The sequence below is a fragment of the Hylobates moloch genome, unplaced genomic scaffold, assembly GCF_009828535.3.
Source record: "Hylobates moloch isolate HMO894 unplaced genomic scaffold, HMol_V3 SCAFFOLD_14, whole genome shotgun sequence".
NCBI classification, from domain to species: Eukaryota; Metazoa; Chordata; class Mammalia; order Primates; family Hylobatidae; genus Hylobates; species Hylobates moloch.
The window spans coordinates 80,049,867-80,068,163 of record NW_026652289.1 but is presented as its reverse complement, the minus strand read 5'-3'; the positions used below and the strand labels follow the sequence as shown (position 1 = coordinate 80,068,163).

At 39.7% G+C, this 18,297-nt stretch overlaps 1 protein-coding gene across 4 annotated transcripts in view; it reads right to left on the bottom strand.

The window, feature by feature from the left end:
- The window catches only part of KATNBL1 (katanin regulatory subunit B1 like 1), an 85,099-nt gene that overhangs the window by 6,992 nt on the left and 59,810 nt on the right, over nucleotides 1-18,297 (bottom strand). For 3 of the 4 annotated variants that reach the window (XM_058427734.1, XM_032175193.2, XM_032175194.2), the window contains 7 exons: nucleotides 11,198-11,238; nucleotides 9,350-9,629; nucleotides 5,191-5,309; nucleotides 3,940-3,990; nucleotides 3,760-3,849; nucleotides 3,322-3,411; nucleotides 1,650-1,743 (listed from right to left, as the gene is read on the bottom strand). In XM_058427734.1, coding sequence (XP_058283717.1) covers nucleotides 1,650-1,743; nucleotides 3,322-3,411; nucleotides 3,760-3,849; nucleotides 3,940-3,990; nucleotides 5,191-5,309; nucleotides 9,350-9,629; nucleotides 11,198-11,238 — 765 coding nt within the window. The remainder of the gene's footprint in view (nucleotides 1-1,649; nucleotides 1,744-3,321; nucleotides 3,412-3,759; nucleotides 3,850-3,939; nucleotides 3,991-5,190; nucleotides 5,310-9,349; nucleotides 9,630-11,197; nucleotides 11,239-18,297) is intronic. The other variant, XM_032175196.2, reaches the window with a different exon arrangement.

Sequence of the window (18,297 nt, the reverse complement as noted above, 5' to 3'; positions counted from 1 at the left end):
AAAAAAAAAAAAAAAAAAAAAAAGAATTCTATAGAGTAAAATCCCACACAGTGGTAACAAACTTGGTTGATATATCATTTTGCTTCTATTTTGCTTCTTTTGTTTGAAGGTATCTGAGAAATTTTTTTTGGGGGGGAGAGGGGCCATGGTCTTCCATAGCAATGGCCAGAGCTCCTCTGTGGCTGTCACTTTGACAGGAGATAAGCTTCTGGTTGGTCACTGTTGGTATCACTCCCATTTGCTCTTCTTCCCTCAGCTACATTAATTCCCTGAAAGCTTCTGTCTCCTGTAAGATCTGAACTTACGATCTTGGAGTAGAAGCCAGATTATCCCTCAAGGCTACCTAGGTTTGCCCAAGCCTCTGTTTCCCTTAGCATTGTATTTTTTCCCCCTGAATTCTAAGAAGCTGTTTTGTCTCCGAGAAAAATTTTATAACTAAATCCTCTTATTTAGAAATATATATATTTAAAACTAAAGAATGCTTTTAAAACCAAAAAATGCTTTTTATATTCCTGGCTAATGCCCATTTATGATAGCAGTAGGCCCAGTAATAGAGTAAAATTATTTCTTAATGACAATTTTTTCTTCAATTAATTTTTAACTACAAATGTTTTTTCTTTTCTTTTTTTTTTTTTTGAGACAGAGTTTCACTCTGTTGCCCAAACTGGAGTGCAATGGCGTGATCTCAGCTCATCACAACCTCCGCCTCCCGGGTTCAAGTGATTCTCCTGCCTCAGCCTCCCAAGTAGCTGGGATTACAGGCAGGCGCCATCACACTCAGGTAATTTTTTGTATTTTTAGTAGAAACGGGGTTTCACCAACCAGGCTGGTCTCGAACTCCTGACCTCAGGTGATCTGCTTGCCTTGGCCTCCCTAAGTGCTAGGATTACAGGAGTAAGCCACTGTGCCCGGCCTAACTACCAATGTTTTCTGGAGTTTAAATATTAAAATTCAAACTAGCAATTTTTACTTTTTCCTTTATGAGACAAATCAATAAAGACCAAAGTCAAATTCACTGTGATTTAAATAGTTTACCATCTCAGAAAGCATAACATTAGCAAAAGTAAAACTTAATTTCCAAAACCATTTAATTATGTTCCTTATCCCTTGTTTCCTGAGTTCCTCATCTTGTTTTCTGATGCTGTCCTTACTGGATTCTCAAAATTTTTTCAAATACTTTTCTCTGATTAAAACCCTCTGTAAATATCCTCTAGCATAACATTTCAGGGGCTGTACATGAAACATGTTCAATGGCCAATTCCTGTGCTTGCTGCCAAGGTCACAGTTATATGCAGAGGACCTGAAGCATTTGAAAATACGAAATTGACTTTAGACATTAGAACAGTACCATATTATTTTGCCTAGAGACTTGAAAAATGTAAAATATTATTTCTAATTTTTAAATATATATTTAATATATATATTTAAATTTCTATTTTTTAAATATATAAATATATTTCTATTAAAATATATTTCTATTAAAATTATTCCTTCTAATAAATATTCTATTAAAAATATATTTCTATTTCTATTAAAAATATATTTCTATTAAAAATATATTTCTAATTTTTAAATATATAAATATAAATAAATGTAAAATATTATTTCTAATTTTTAATGTTTAATTTATAAGCTTAAATATAGATTACCTTAGCTATATTACCAGTATATCCTGGAACCAAGGTAAGATGGTTTTCCTGTTCCCATAATCCACTTAATTGTTGTTTTAAAATTTGAATATTTCTAAAAGAAAAAAAGGAAGAAAATGAGAAAGCAAATATATTAAGATATAAACTTTCATCATAAATATGCACAATAAAAACTGTTCTAAAATGTTTCAGGTATTTTTCAGGAGAAAATGATGCTATTTGAAATAAAACATTCGGGAACGTGGAGAGAAATTTTAAAAAAGTCAGGCCGGGCGCGGTGGCTCACGCTTGTAATCCCAGCACTTTGGGAGGCCGAGGCGGGCGGATCACGAGGTCAGGAGATCGAGACCATGGTGAAACCCCGTCTCTACTAAAAATACAAAAAAAATTAGCCGGGCGTGGTGGCGGGCGCCTGTAGTCCCAGCTACTCGGAGAGGCTGAGGCAGGAGAATGGCGTGAACCCGGGAGGCGGAGCTTGCAGTGAGCCGAGATTGCGCCACTGCACTCCAGCCTGGGCGACAGAGCGAGACTCTGTCTCAAAAAAAAAAAAAGAAATTTTAAAAAAGTCAAATAACTTTTAGAATAATACGTGTCAGTCACGAAAATTAAAGGTTTATCCACATAATACCACCAAACACCTCCAATTTAATTAATTCTTGGAAAAAACAAAAGATGTTTTTTCAATTCCAAAATTAATAAAATGTCTTACTTGATTTCAATTAAAAAAAAAGAAAATTAAAGGTTATTTAGTTGTCAAAGCAGGTAAGAAAATGACCAGGCGTTTGGAACATTTGGACATTCCTTGGTGTGAAGTAGAAAATTTTGAGAGCCTACAAAAGAAATTGTGGACTTTTATTTATTTATTTATTTATTTTTGAGACAAGGGCTGGCTTTATCGCCCAGGCTGGAGTGCAGTTGTCCCATTTCGGCTTACTGCAACCTCCACCTCCTGGGCTCAAGCGATTCTCCTGCCTCAGCCTGAGTAGCTGGGACTACAGGCACACACCACCATGCCTGGCTAATTTTTGTATTTTTTGTAGAGATGGGGTGTCATCATGCTGCCCAGGCTGTCTCAAACTTGTGAGCTCAAGTGATTTGCCCTTCTTGGCCTCCCAAAGTGCTGGGATTACAGACAGGCATCAGCCACCATGCCTGACCCAAAATTATGGACTTTAAGGAAACTGTTGGGAGATATTTTTCTGTGGTTTCATGATAATCTGGGTATACTCTGGTAGAATACCCACAAATTTTCACATCAAGGCAGTAATAATACAGTTTTTAGAACTGTAAACATCAACACCGGACTCTCAGGTTAATGTCTAGGCTAAAGGACCCTGCAGGGTGCCTCCATTCCTTATTCTACTGTGGGCATCTCTTTTTCCTCCCTTACTCATATAATGAATATAAGAATTAAACACCATTGTGTTTTTCTTCTAAAATGAAGGGTAGGGTTGTGCCAGAAGAAGAGATACAGGACGTTGGTAGGCTCCGGAATTCAATTTCCAGGTGTGGTTTTCACAAATGAACAGTATCTTAAGTTAGTATCTCTCTGAACATAAAAAGAATAAATATCATACACTGATGATAATGGGATAAAATTATTACCTAGTTTAATCAAGCTGCTTTCCTGAAGAAAATTTCAGCATGAGTTTATCTTTAAAGGTATACTCACCCATCATTTATAATTTCTGTTTTGGATGATAGTTCTGACCACCACCTTTTAATGACTGCTTGAAGCCAGTTTAAACCAACTATAACATATCTGAAATGACATTTTGTTACAAAATTCAAGTGTTTTCATCTAAGAACCCTTCTTATAAGAGATGATACCTTCCCTCCCAAAAAACACACACACACATTGGTCTCTTCCCTTTTAACAATTTGTTACCTTCATATCTATTTCACAAAAGTATATCTCATGTAATTTGTTTACAGATGCTTTTATAATTGCCCTTTAGTCATTTCATATTCTTTTCCTAATTGTACTATTAGCTTCTTGAAAACAGAAACCTTGTATGTCTCATTTAGCCCAATCTACTATGTACTCACAAAGCACAAAATCAAGGATGTTGAAAAAGAAAAATGAATCAAGATTCAGATTAGCACTTACTCTTCAAATTTGCTTTTAAGTAGTGACTTTACTAGAGGCAACAAGTCTACACAGCAGCCAAGTGAGATATATTGTTTTTCTTCCTGTAAACTAAAATAAATACCAAGTTATAAAAATATGGATGGGCCATAATTTGACCTCCTTTAATCTTACTTTTTTTCTGAAAAATATTGTTTTTACCAATTGGTGAGCACAGGAAGGCAATCTACCACAACGCCAAGATCTTCTATCCTGAGAGTATAAAAAGAATAGCATTGCCTTAGAGAGCTGATTTCCTTATTTACTTTCATATTATGATTATTCACACTGCTTTTGAGAAATTCATTCATTTAACAATGTTGGTATCTACAATGAGTCATGTCTGTGGATACAGCAATGAACAAAGACGCAGGGCTTGTATTCCAGTGCGTGAGCAAGTGTGGGGGTTGGGGGGTGGGACCGAGACAGGCAATAAACAAATAACAAGACATAAGACATATAGAGCAGGTTGATGTAAGTGCTATGGAGAAAAATAAAACAGGAAAGGGAGATAGGGAGTGGAGAAATAGGTATTTTAAAATAAGTTGGTCAAAGAAGGCTTCCCTAAGGTAACATCTGAGAGACTCGAATACAATGAGGAAAGTAATGCTTCAAACTCCCACTCAAAAGGGATGTTTACTTTTTATTTTTACTAATTTTTTTTTTTTTTAAGAAACGGGTCTCATTCTGTTGCCCAGGCTGGAATGTAGTTGCATAATCACAGCTTACTGCAACCTCCAACTCCTGGGTTGAAGTGATCCTCCCAAGTACCTGGGACCACAAGCATGTACCACCGTGCCTGGCTTATTATTTTTATTTTTTGTAGAGATGGAGTCTTGCTATGTTGCTCAGGCTCTCACGCCTGGGCTCAAGTGACTCTCTCACCTCAACCTTCCCAAATGCTGGGATTACAGGCAAGAACTGCCACACCTGGCCTCAAAAGGGATTTTTAGAAGGTTAGTTTTCCCATATCATTATCTCTTAGTTTTATAGGTAAGAATGACAGGAAAGGTAACAGCTTTGTTCAATCTGATAAAACATTGTTTTCTGTATTTTGGTTACTCTTAGATAGGTGATGAATGTAATTTAAGCCATACTGTCTCTACTTAAACTACATATAGGCAGTTTAGAATAATGAAGAAGGTTCACCTGAGCTCAGGAGTTCAAGAACAGCCCGGGAAACATAACACCTCATGTCTTCCAAAAAATTTTTTTAAAAATTAGCCAGGTGTGGTGATGTGCACCTGTACTCTCAGCTACTTGGGAGGCTGAGGTGGGAGGGCTGCTTGAACCCAGCAGATTGAGGTTGCAGTGAGCCATGATTGTGCCACTGTACTCCAACCTGGATGACAAAGCAAGACCTTGTCTCAGAAAAAAAGTGATTGAACAAAGAGGATAAAAGGTCACACTTACCTCAACAAATAAGCTACAAGTTCACTTATACTTCTCTTTCTCCAGAAAGTTAAAGCTACATTCAATCTCATATTCCTGCTGAACAAAACTTGGGCCATTGTTTCATGGTCCTGAGAAACCTGAAAGGCAATAATCTGATTTGTTAAAAAGCACACCAAAACAGGGTATGAAACTATTTTTTTACTAAATCGTTCTGGTAGACATAGTTAAAAATCATGCAAAGGTAACTCCTTTTACTGGCCCATAAAAAGGAATACTGCAGTTGACCATAGTAAACAAATGATCTGAACAAATTTAAGACCCATTTATACTTTTTATTAGCTACCATTTTTCTTTTAGAATCCAATAAATTGTAAAATTATTTTTAGCTGACCTATAAACTAGGACTTAATTTATAACATGGATAAAAGAAAAATGTAAACATACAGGCTAGTCATTACCAACTGAATGGCATGAGAATCACAAAAACTCAGTTTTTGACAAGTGTTGTAGTATCATTTAAATTTATCTATTTATTGTTAAGTAATGAAGTGTCATTTTCCTGTTCTAATGTGTTTAACACAGAACTATGTAAGATAAAAAGTAAAAACTCTCTACCTGCCCACAAAAACATCCAATATCACTCCGCAGAAATAATCACAGTTAAGAGACTGATATGTATCTTTCCAGACCATTTTCTAGACAAAGACAAATTAAGTACACATATAAACACTCTGAAAAATTAATTACCTATATTGTTCAAAACCTTGCTTTTTTACCTATATGAACATTTTTCAATGTCAAAACACAGATCAAGCTTATTTTTTTGGAGACAGGGTCTTGCTCTGTTGCCCAGGCTGGAGTGCAGTGGCGCAATCTCAGCTCACTGCAACCTCCGCCTCCCGGGCTCAAGTAATTCTCCTGCCTCAGCCTCCCCGAGTAGCTGGGATTACAGGTACCCACCACAACACCCCACTAATTTTTCTATTTTTAGTAGAGATGGGGTTTTGCCATGTTGGCCAAGCTGGTCTTGAACTCCCGACCTCACATGATCCGCCCGCCTTGGCCTCCCAAGTGCTGGAAGTACAGGCATGAGCCACTACACCAGGCCCAACTTCACTTTTAAAGAACAACAGCATAGCCTGGCACAGTGTTGTGTGCCTATATTCCCAGCTACTTGGGAACCTGAGGTGGGAGAACCACGTGAGCTCAGGAGTTTGAGTCCAGCCTGGGAAAGACAGTGAGACAGTGAGACCTCATCTCTTAAAAACAACAATAACAACAAAAAACAATAGCATATTCTCTAGTCTTTATATACCATAATTTATTTAGATTCTGGTTTTTACCTATCAAAACCATGCATCAGCGGACATCCTGATATATGTAAATATGTGCACTTGTACAGATACTTTTGTCAAAATTAATTTTACAATTGGAACAGCTAGGTCAATGGTTATATGTATTTTAACTTGGCTAAGATGCTATGGTATCACTTTCAGATTTAGATTTTTAGAGCAGGTACTGGTCAATCAAGAAAACAGGTATGAAACAAGAATAATCATTAAACCTATTAGTTAAATGTAAGGTTTAGTGAAAAGTAGTGAAAATTAGAATGTAAAGTAAAAGGAGGTTCTTGAGAAAGATGTCTCACTGGGGTAGTTTTTAAAATGCACAACTGAAACTTTTTAAAAAGAACTTTTATTCTGGCCAGGCACCGTGGCTCACACCTGTAATCCCAGCACTTTGGGCTGGGGCTGAGGCAGGTTGATCGCTTCAGCTCAGTAGTTCGAGACCAACCTGGGGAGCATGGCAAAACCCTGTCGCTATAAGAAATACAAAAATCAGCTGGGTGTGGTGGCACATGCCTGTAGTCCCAGTTACTCTGGAGACTGAGGTGGGAGGATTGCTTGAACCTGGGAGGTGGAGGTTGCAGTGAGCCAAGATTGCACCACTGCACCCCAGCCTGGGTGATAGAGTGAGAGACCCTGTTTCAAAATACAAAACAAAACAAACTTATTTTATGTTCAGGGGCACATGTGCAGGTTTGTTATATAGGTAGTTTGCATGTTGTGGGGGTCTGGTGTACAGATTATTTCGTCACACAGGTAATAAGCACAGTAACTGATAGGTAGCTTTTTGATCCTCACGCTCTTCTCACCCTCTACCCTAAGGTAGGCCTCATGTCTGTTGTTCCCATCTTTGTGTCCATATGCACTAGCGCAGTGTTTAGCTCCCACTCCAACTGAGAACATGAAGTATTTGGTTTTCTGTTCCTGTATTAGTTCGCTTAGGATAATGGCCTCCAGGTTCACCCGTGTGATTGCAAATGAAACGATCTCATTCTTTTTATGGCTGCATACAGTATTCCATGGTGTATATGCACCACATTTTCTTTATCCAGTTTACCATTGATGGGCATTTCGATTGATTCCATGTATTTGCTATTGTGAATAGTGCTGTGATGAACATACGCATACATGTGTTTTTATGGTAGAATGTTTTATATTCCTTTGGGTATATATCCAATAATGAGATTGTTTTAAGTTCTTTGAAAAATTGTCACACTGCTTTCACGACAGCTGAAACGAAATTACATTGTCACCAGCATTGTATAAGTGTTCTCTTTTTTCCACAACCTTGCTAGAATCTGTTATTTTTTGACTTTTTAATAATAGCCATTCTAACTGGTATGAGATGATATCCTGCTGTGGTTTCGATTTGCATTTCTCTAATGATTAGTGATTTTAGGTTTAGCATTTAGGCTGAGCATTTTTTCATATGCTTGTCAGCTACATGTATGTCTTCTTTTGAAAAGTGTCTATTGTGTCCTTTGCCCACTTTTGTTTTTTTTTTTGAGACAGAATCTCACTCTGTAACCCAGGCTGGAGGGCAGTGACAAGATCCTGGCTCACTGCAACCTTTGCCTCCCAGGTTCAAGCAATTATTGAGCATCAGCCTCCCAAGTAGCTGGCATTACAGGCGTGCACCACCACGCCTGGGTAATTTTTGTATTTTTGGTAAAGATGGGGTTTTGCCATGTTGGCCAGGCAGGTCTTGAACTCCTGACCACCTGCCTTGGCCTCCCAAAGTGTGCCACCATGCCTAGCTAATTTTTGTATTTCTAGTAGAGATGAGGTTTTGCCATGTTGGCCAGGCCCAGTTTTAGAATATTTCTATCACTCTCAAAAACGCTTTTGAGTCTGTTAACCAGTTTTGCTTGAGCCAGAAGAGCAGCAAACCACAGCAGGTTTGCCTGAACTATGCTTTAACTAGGCAATATTGAGAGCCCGGCAAAATGGGTCTGGATAACTGGCTTCGGTGGTCCACTTTTTTTTTTTTTTTTTTTGAGATGGAGTCTTGCTCTCTTGCCCAGGCTGGAGTGCAATGGAATGATCGTGGCTCACTGCAACCTCTGCCTCCCAGGTTCAAGTGATTCTTCTGCCTCAGCCTCCCAAGCAGCTGGGATTACAGGCACCCGCCATCATGCCCGGGTCATTTTTGTACTTTTGTAGAGACAGGGTGTTTCACCATGTTGGCCAGGCTGGCCTCAAACTCCTGACCTCAGGTGATCCGCCTGCAGATGTTGTCCTTCTTTTTATTTTTTATTTTTTGAGATGGAGTCGCTCTGTTGCCCAGGCTGGAGTGCAATGGTGCGATCTCAACTCACTGCAACTTCTGCCTCCTGGGTTCAGGCGATTCTCCTGTCTCAGCCTCCTTCTGAGTAGCTGGGATTACAGGTGCCCGCCACCATGCCCGGCTAATTTTTGTATTTTTAGTAGAGGCGGGGTTTCACCATGTTGGCCAGGCTGGTCTCAAACACCTAACCTCGTGATCCACCCACCTCGGGCTCCAGGCATGAGCCACCGTGTCCGGCCTAGTGCTCCACTTTTTTAGGCAAGATTTCTTCTTTTCCCTTCCTTTATATCTCTACTGGCTAACTTGTCGTTCTGGATAGTTTTAGCAGCCTGCTAAGCATTTCATCCCATCTTAGAGAAATGGAATAAATTATTAATTCAAATTTGGTTAATCTAGAAAATTGTCTCAGGGAGTTACTATGACTCAAATAAGTCTACATTCAATAGGTGACAAATTATTCTGCTAGTGGAATATGGCAAAGAAAAAAATCGAGATTATAACAGGAACAAAGTTAAACTAGACATGAGTTAGAGAAAAGACTTACCTCAGAAAAAAACCCACTATATTTTGATGATGGGCTTTCTGTCTGTGAAGAACCAGAATCACTGGAGTTAACCAAATATGTTCGACTATCATGGTGTAATTTTTCAGGCAGGTGGCCTGCACAAGCCAGTTCATTTTCTTTATTTGCCATGTCACAGCCCCCACTTCCAGGGGACTGTCTTTTTCTGTAACAAGGATTTGGAAAGGGATGATGAACTTTCTTTCTGCGATAGATCACTTTACGAAGTTTATCTGGGCTTTTCACAGTTTGTCCAACTGTTCTGTAAAAAGAATTTATTTTCTTAAATGAAAAAGAACCATATGAAATCCTTTAAAAGTTTTTAAACAGAGAATTAATAGGCTATATTTTGTGATTGTAATCCACTAAAATTAGAAGTAAATAGAATTTGAAAAATCTTAATTCTGAGTTGAGGAGAAAAGTAAAAGGGAAATTACAAATTATCTGGAAGACAATGTAAAGGATGACATTTTATGCCAAATAAAAAAGACACATAATAACCAGAATGCTTTTAAAAATGAAATATTAAAGGCCATTCTGGGAGTAAGAAGATCACAACATTTTCTAGAAACCTGATCTTTTTCTAACAAAGTGGCAAATAAGACTGCAAGTTTGAATATTTTAAAATTTAATTAAGCTGAAGTATATTAGTTTATTTGAGTAAGAACACGATAGAGCAAGCCTCATGGTTTAATACAGTGGTTCTCAAACGTTTTAGTGTCAGGATGCTTTGCCCTCTTAAAAATTATTAATGACTCAAAATATTTTTTTTTTTTTTTTTGAGACAGAGTCTCTCTCTGTTGCCAGGCCGGTGTGCAGTGGCGCAATATCGGCTCACTGCAACCTCCACCTCCCAGGTTCAAATGATTCTCTTGCCTCAGCCTCCCAAGTAGCTAGGACTACAGGCGTGTGCCACCATGCTGAACTAATTTTTGTATTTTTAGTAGAGACAGGGTTTCACCCTGTTGGCAAGAATGATCTCGATCTCTTGACCTCATGATCCACCCACCTTGGCCTCCCAAAGTGCTGGGAATACAGGTGTGAGCCATGGCCAAAATAATTTTTATGTGAATAATATCTATTGATATTTACTGTGTAAAAACTAAAACAAAATTTAAATCATTTGTTAATTCATTCAAAAAAAGACTAATTACATATTAATATTAATATGGAATATCTTACCCAAACCCCATATTTTCTAAAATAATTTTTTAAAAAGTGAGAAGGATGGTACTGTTTTACATTTTTATATATCTCTAATATCTGGTTTAACAAAAGACAGCTAGGTTCTCATTTCTGCTTCTCCATTCAGTCTATTGTGATATCAAATGGCATATAGCTTTTTGAAAAATTATATTGTACCCTCAAACAAGAGAATGAAAATGAAGACAGTCAACGTCTTAGTATTGCTATGGAAGTAATTCTGACTTCACAAATTCCATGAATGGTCTTTAGGAACCCACAGGTCCTCAAATCACACTTTGAAAACCAGTCGTTTTATAGAAAGTGCCTTTAGAAGTTAGGCAAATCTGAGAATGAATGTCATTCTTACCACTTTTCTAGCTATATGATTCTGAACAAATCACTTAACTTATCTGATCATAAGTTTTCTCATCAACTGTTAGCGGTAATGTTATCTATAGAGTAGGACTGTTGTAAGGAGCAGAGACAATATTGATGTGTTTATTAGTGCAGATACTGGCACAAAGGAGCTGTCTGACAATAAGTTAATTATTATTATGATAAAAGAATGTTTATTTTTTCCCTTATTGTCATCCTTACCCAGCTTTCATATTTGTTGTTCCCCACAAACTTTAAAGAAACTCTTACCTATTTATGTAAGCAGCCAACTGTTTTGGAGATTTCTTAACCTGAAAAATGAAAGTAGATAGTCGATGTTAGAAACAAATGCTTGGTGCTGTAAAGAAGAATCAGCACTCCAGCAAAAAGCTTTCTCAGCAAGGCAATTTACTTCTGCAGAAGGGTGCCAATCGTGCCTGGAGTGGTCGCAAGAGCATACCGGACAAGGGAGGAGAAGGGGTTCTTATCCCTAATGCAGCTAGTCCCTACTGCTGTGTCGTTCCCCTATTGGCTAGGGTTGGACCGCACCGTCTACACTAATTCCAATAGGCTATTTTGGTATGAGCCAGAGTGGCAGGGTGAGCAGTTTCAGCGGGAAGGATGGTTACAGTGCAGGTGATTAAGGATGACTAAGGACAGGGCAGGTGACTGAGGATGACTAAGGACTCTAAATATGTGAGTATAAAGGCTAGAAGGGGGTTGTTTACTGAAACTAGGGCAAGGAGGTGTAAAGAACGAGGAAGTTAAACTTTAAAATGGAGAACAAAGTATAAGAAAGCTGAACATACTGACATACTGGGAGGAACTCCAAACTCATTGTACTTAACAATTTCCCCCTTTTGAATTTTACAGGTCTTCCTCTTCAAACTTCTTTAACATGTCTTAGCATAGCTGTTCTGCTTAGTTTTCTAAAAGAAAGAGCTTGTCAGAATATGGTGGAGGGGAACTGACAGAAGTTTTAGTAAGGGCTGTTTCTGTATGTTTTTGGACTAGCCCGCGGATGCGAGGTATGATGCAGCATCCAACAAGGATAAGCACTACTGCTACAATTGCAAGAGAAGTAAGGATGGAGGCTGTGATCCCTTTCCATTTACCAAACCATTTTTCTAGCCACCCTGTGAAGGGGTCACTTACTCCTGAGTTTTTTGCTAACTCATTGGATAGAGCAGTTAGATCTTACAATGCCTTTGTTATACTTTCATCGGGGCGGTATTCGTTTGGGATGAAGGTACAACATTGAGTTTCAATCATGATGCAAACTTCCCCTTTTTCTGCTAATACCATGTCTAAGGCCATTCTATTTTCCCAAGCCATCTGGCTAGTAGGCCCTAATTGCTCAGCTATTCCTTTAACAGCATCTCTAGTATAGTTAATAAACCGCTGTTGGTTGTAATAGGTGGAATTTATCTAATCTACGTTTTTATTAATTGTCACCCACCAAAATATTGACTCAAATCCAGCAGCTATTTGATCTCAGGTCTTAAATTTATTTGGTACTCCTCGTGGGACTCTAATTGTATCTAAATAAACGTGGGAGTCGAAAGACCCATAAGGGGCTTCCCTTGCTTTACAATATTATGTTTTTTTCTTTCTCTGGTTGATGAAATGCCAGGGTGAAAGGGATAGCCAACTGGACTAGGGCGCAAGTGACACTCCAGTTACTTGGCAGAGTGTCCAGCAAAGGTCTACCACAACATCACCATACATCTGCTCGGGGGTGTATAAGGGCTGACTGGTTGGTGAGCTCTTGGAAAGTCTTAAGCTCACTGCATCCTTTTAGGTCTCTAAGGGATGCTAAGTTTCCTCTTTGTCGTGAGAGACACAAAGTGAACTCAGTGTCGGGAGACGGAAGCTGGATGGCCCTCAGGGGCTAACCTGTGAGGTGTTGAACTTCGGGATATAGCAGAGAAAGAGCTTGGCATGACTTGTTACCCCAGGCTGCGGAATCCTGGAAAAGAGCTACCATACAGCCCATGCCCGGTTGACTGGAGAACCATCACAGTGGAAAGGCGACAATCTGGGCCTCTGGCCTGCCGTGCGCACGAGCATAACAATTGCTTTTGTTTAAAGTGCGGATGAAATATTTGATCTATTCCAACCAGGCATTGGCATTTTGATATCCTGTCTCAATTGCTAACGTTTGTTTTAGGTCTTTGACTTCTACAATAGCTACCTTGGTCTTGTCATTAGATGGAGGAAGAACAAGTTTTGTTGTGGGAGGTTCTGGAAGAAGGCTTAGGGGAAGGTGTAGGCGGTAGGGGAGCAATGAAGAATATTTCAAAGGATCTGATAGGGTCTGCTCCTGAAACCTCAGCCCCCATATTATAAAACTGGCTTAAAGAAGGAAATTGGCTTAGAGAAGGGGAAGAACTTTGAGGGTTTGAGATAATAACCTGTACTGGATTGCACTGGTTTCGCTGCCAGTTAGGGGAAGCTGTTCCTTTAGTAAAATGAATGTATAGCTTTAGGAAATTACAACTACTGCTTGGGGCAATCTGTTCTTGCTCTTTAGTGGTCCACAGAATGTTGGACCAACTACAGCATAAAAGCTTTGTATTGGGAGGGCAAGACTCTCAGTTTATACTGGAATCTCCGTCAAACTCTTCCCAAGCTAACTTATCCCAGTTAACAGAATTCCAGTCTGAGAAGAGCTAGGAAGGACAAAGATACTTTTCTGAAGTGGAGAGTTGCCTCTGGCTTGGCACATCTCCACAGGGCATCACAAGGCAAGCATCAAAGGTAATAGTTTGGGGTGAACTCGACCTAGTTACATTAATAACAAGAGGACTAGCAATAGATGGGGAAAAGAAAGAGATGCAACATAAGAGGATCAAACCCGTTTTAGCTTTAGCTTGGTTAGAGTAAGCCCTAGAATAGCGGCCCATGATTCTGGAGGAGGTGGTGCTCTTTTGACCTGGGTGTGATGAGTCCATCCTATTTCTGCTGTTTGAACTGTGTTCTCAATGGTTAGAAGCACTAGGCAGAGTCTTTCCTAAGCTGGTTCAAGTTTTCCTTCCCTCCAACTTTTGACAAGGATGTGGACCCTAGGCTGCTGTTGGTGTACTGGAAACTCTAGGGGTGGTGCCTGTGCTAAAAGACTTTTAGTTCTGAGGCAAGAGAAAGTGGAAGATAAACTAAGTATATAATTTCTGGCCGGGCGCGGTGGCTCAAGCCTGTAATCCCAGCGCTTTGGGAGGCCGAGGCGGGCGGATCACGAGGTCAGGAGATCGAGACCATCCTGGCTAACATGGTGAAACCCCGTCTCTACTAAAAATACAAAAAATTAGCCGGACGTGTTGGCGGGCGCCTGTAGTCCCAGCTACTCGGGAGGCTGAGGCAGGAGAATGGCGTGAACCCGGGAGGCAGAGTTTGCAGTGAGCCGAGATCGCGCCACTGCACTCCAGCCTGGGGGACAGAGCAAGACTCCGTCTCAAAAAAAAAAAAAAAAAAAAAAAAGTATATAATTTCTGAGAAACTGATCTTTTGTTTCGAACATGGGAATGTCAGCAGTGGAGTGCAAATAGAGCAACTTACACAACATTTCATAAGGGGATAAGCCGACATCTCTCTGAGGAGCAGTTCGGATTCTCAACGGGGCAATGGGAAGGCATCTAGTCCATGGCAACCGAGTCTCTAAGACTAATTTGCTTAAGTGGCTTTTTAGAGTTTGGTTCATTTTTTCCCCTACTCTTCCTGATGAAGGTGGGTGCCAGGGAGTATGATTTCCCATGTTATATCCAGTACCTGGGCTAATTTCTTAATGGCATGTGCAGTGAAATGAGTTCCATTATCTGAATCAATGTTTCCTATTAATCCAAACCTGGATGTAATATTTTCAACTAATGTTTTGACTACATTATTAGCAGTTGCACTTGAAAGGAAATAGCTTCTACCCAATGAGTAAGGTGATCTACTATTACTAATAAATACTTTAGACAACCAATTGGGGGCACCTTGGCGTAATCCACTTGGATACTTTGGAACAGTCTTAATTCCGGATACCTTCCCCTAAGAGGTGGTTTTCTGAGGGTCTGCTTATTAGTCTTCCTACATACTAGGCAACTATCTGTAACCTGTCATGCCAAAGTGTAAATTCCTACACATCCATAAACCCAAAGGACTGCATCACACATAGCTTGAGGTCCCCAATGAGTCTCTTGATGCAGATGGGAGAGGTCTCTCATGAGGGAATTGGATAACATTTTTCTTTGGTCTGGTAACACCCATTTCTCTTCTGAATTTTCTTTGGCCCCTAGTTTTATTAATTTCTCTTTTTCAGTGGGAAAGAAGATGGGAACTGCAGTTGGGGGAAGAAGGCAAGGGGTTAGGTGAAAAACAGGCATTTCAGAGGAAATGGCAGCCTGTTTGGCTATTTGAACTGCAAGGTTGTTTCTCTAGCTTTCAAAAGAGATACTTCTTTGATGTCCTGGGACATGGACAACAGCTATTTCTTCTGGCAACTGGAGGTTACCTAATACCTGAGTGATTAATTCTTGTGGACCAGGTCTTGGCCTTTGAAGACCTTGTTTGCTCCAATTTTTTTTTTTCAAAGGTGTGAGCTACCCAGAAGGCATGTTTGAAATCAGTATAAATAGTCCTTTCTTGGCTCTGCAGATGCTTTAAAGGCTTGATTGCAAACAATTCACATGTTTGGGCAGACCAATTACGGAGTAGTATTCCTGACTCTACTTCTGCAAGGAGTTCCCCATTGACTACTAGTACCCATTATGTCTTTTTCCTTCAATTACCCAGGAAGAGCCATCTATAAATAAGTGCTGCCCCATTTGAAAGGGGTCTTTCTTAAATCAGGTCTGACTTTAGTACGACAATCAATTAAATCTGAACACTCATGCTCAGGTCTCTTTAAATTTGGATTCTCAGTCAGGAAACCTGCTGGGTTAAGCGAATTATCAGTGGTTAGTGTTAAATCATCGGTCTCTAACAGGATAGCTTCGTATTTTAAAATTATTAATTCAATAAGCCACCTTTCTGCCTTCCGATTAAGGACAGTTTTGACTTGGTGACATGTATTGACAATGAAGTTCCTTCTAAAAGTTAATTTTCTTTTTTTTTTTCTGTTAATAGGGCTGTTGCTGCTACAGACTGAATACATTTAGGCCACCCTCGGATTACAGGGTCAAGAATTTTTGACAAAAAGGCTATGGGCTGCCGGTGGCCCCCATGTTTTTGAGTGAGTACTCCTAAGGCTACTGTTTTGTTTACATTGACAAAGAGACGAAAAGGCAGTTCTAGGGGAAGGTAAAGCTAGGATGGGGACAGTTACTAGTAACAACAGGGTGGGTGGTTTGGACTATCTGATTAATAGCTCTAAGGTCTTACGCTAACTGGTATGACCTGTCTGGCTTCTTTACAGGCAGTATTGGAGTGTTACAGGGAGACATACAGGGTTCAAGAAGCTCATCGTGGAGAAGACCTTCAATTATAGGTTTTAAATTTACCCTGGCTTTTAAAGGAATAGGGTGTTGCTTTCTCTTTACATTTCTCTAGGGTTTTTTAAATTTAACATGAATCAGAGGAATCTGTAACCTTCCTTGATTCCCATCTTTTGACCATACCTTGGGATGAATGTGTTCTTTGTCTGCGGCGGTGAGCAAGTTTAGGAAGGGGAGGAATTTTCCATGATTGATTTGGAGGCCTAAGCCTAATTTTAGAATTAATTCTCTTAATAGATTTGTCCCTGCATCCAGAATTAATAAATTTGATACTAACTGATCAGTTTTTATATTTCACTTCTGTCTCCTCTAAGAGTTTTTGCTCTAAACTCTTCTCCTTTTACCCTTGAGATAAAAAGTTCTTCTTGTGAACAAGTTACACTAGATGGAAAGTAACAAACTGAGGAGCGAGCTGCTCCTGAGTTGATTAAAAAGGTAATAAGCTCAAATTTAGGTCCCACTTCTAAATTTATCAAGGGCTGTTGGTGGGACTCAAGATAAAAAAAGATACAGCCCCTGACTTCCCTAGTCTTCCTCAAAAGCTCTAAGTGGGATGACTTTTTCTTCCTTTTCTCATTCGGGACATTTTCTTTTAAAGTGACCTAATTTTCCACATTTGAAACATTCGTTCTGTCCTTTTTTCTTTTTTACCTTTGAGCCTCCTGGCTTTACTCTTTTGTACCCTTCATATTGCCTGGAGAGCGGGGGTCTAGCTTCCTTACAGCTTCTGGCCCCATGGGTACTTTGTTGTATGGTGGACAGCAGAACTTTTGCCATCTGTTTTTTTCTTCATCTCTTCTTACATATACTTTCTGGGCTTCTCTTAGAAGCTCTTCTATAGATTTACCTTCCCAGTTCTCTATCTTTTGTAATTTCTTGTTAATATCTGGCCAACTATTAGTTACAAAATGAAGCTTTAACATCTTTCATCTGGGGGAGTCTTCTAATTATAGACCTGCATATTTTCTCATTTGCTCTTTGAGTCTTTTTAGGAATTTTACAGCTCTTTCATCTTTTCCTTGTTATTGAAAGCTTTTGTAATGTTTTGGATGCGGGGTTTAGACTCTCGAATTCTTTTTATTATCATTTCTCTAAGGTCTTTTCATTATTCTTCTAATATTTCAACATCAGGCCTAGGGGACTATCAGGGGGAATATTATTGTTGCTAGCTTTATACTTTTTATCCCTTACCTTACTTGGGGTATTTCCCATCTTGATGGTATTGGGGTAAGGCTCAATCTCCCCTACTGGACATTTCTTGACTTTCGGGGTAGGGCTCAATTTCCCCTACTGGAAATTTTTTGCCTTCCCCACTACTGGACGTTTGTGTGAGGCTCAATTCCCTCTACTGGAGATTTCACACCTTCCTTTCCTAGAGGCTCAACACCCTCTGCTGGAGGCTTCTCGCATTCTTCTACTTTCGCTTTATCCTTCTCTGGCTGCTTCCCTAATGGGAACATCAGATCCCTCTTGCGATTGGCAGGTTGGTATAAACCCTCAACCCAGACTCCTTTACAGGAGGGCTGCCCTAAGCTGTATGAGGTGACTACGAATCCACAAATCTGGACTCAACACTCGCTTTGCACTCAGTTGTGCATCTCATTCACACACTTTCAACCTCCCAAGATAACCCAACCACCAAGGAAATACTTTGTCACTCTTGTGACATTTCTTACCTTGGTCTATGCACAGGGTTACCTGGTATGTGATGATTTTTTTTCCCCCAAATTGTTGGTCTGTTTCTTCCTGCGTTGCTGAGAGTCCGGGTTTATTCATCACACTGAGTGGGCCTCGATTCCTCACACAAGGCCGCCGCAATGAGGCCGCAGGGCGTGCCTCCTTATGGGAGAGGACCGGAGACCCTTCCCCAGAGGAGAATGGGAATCCCGGACTACC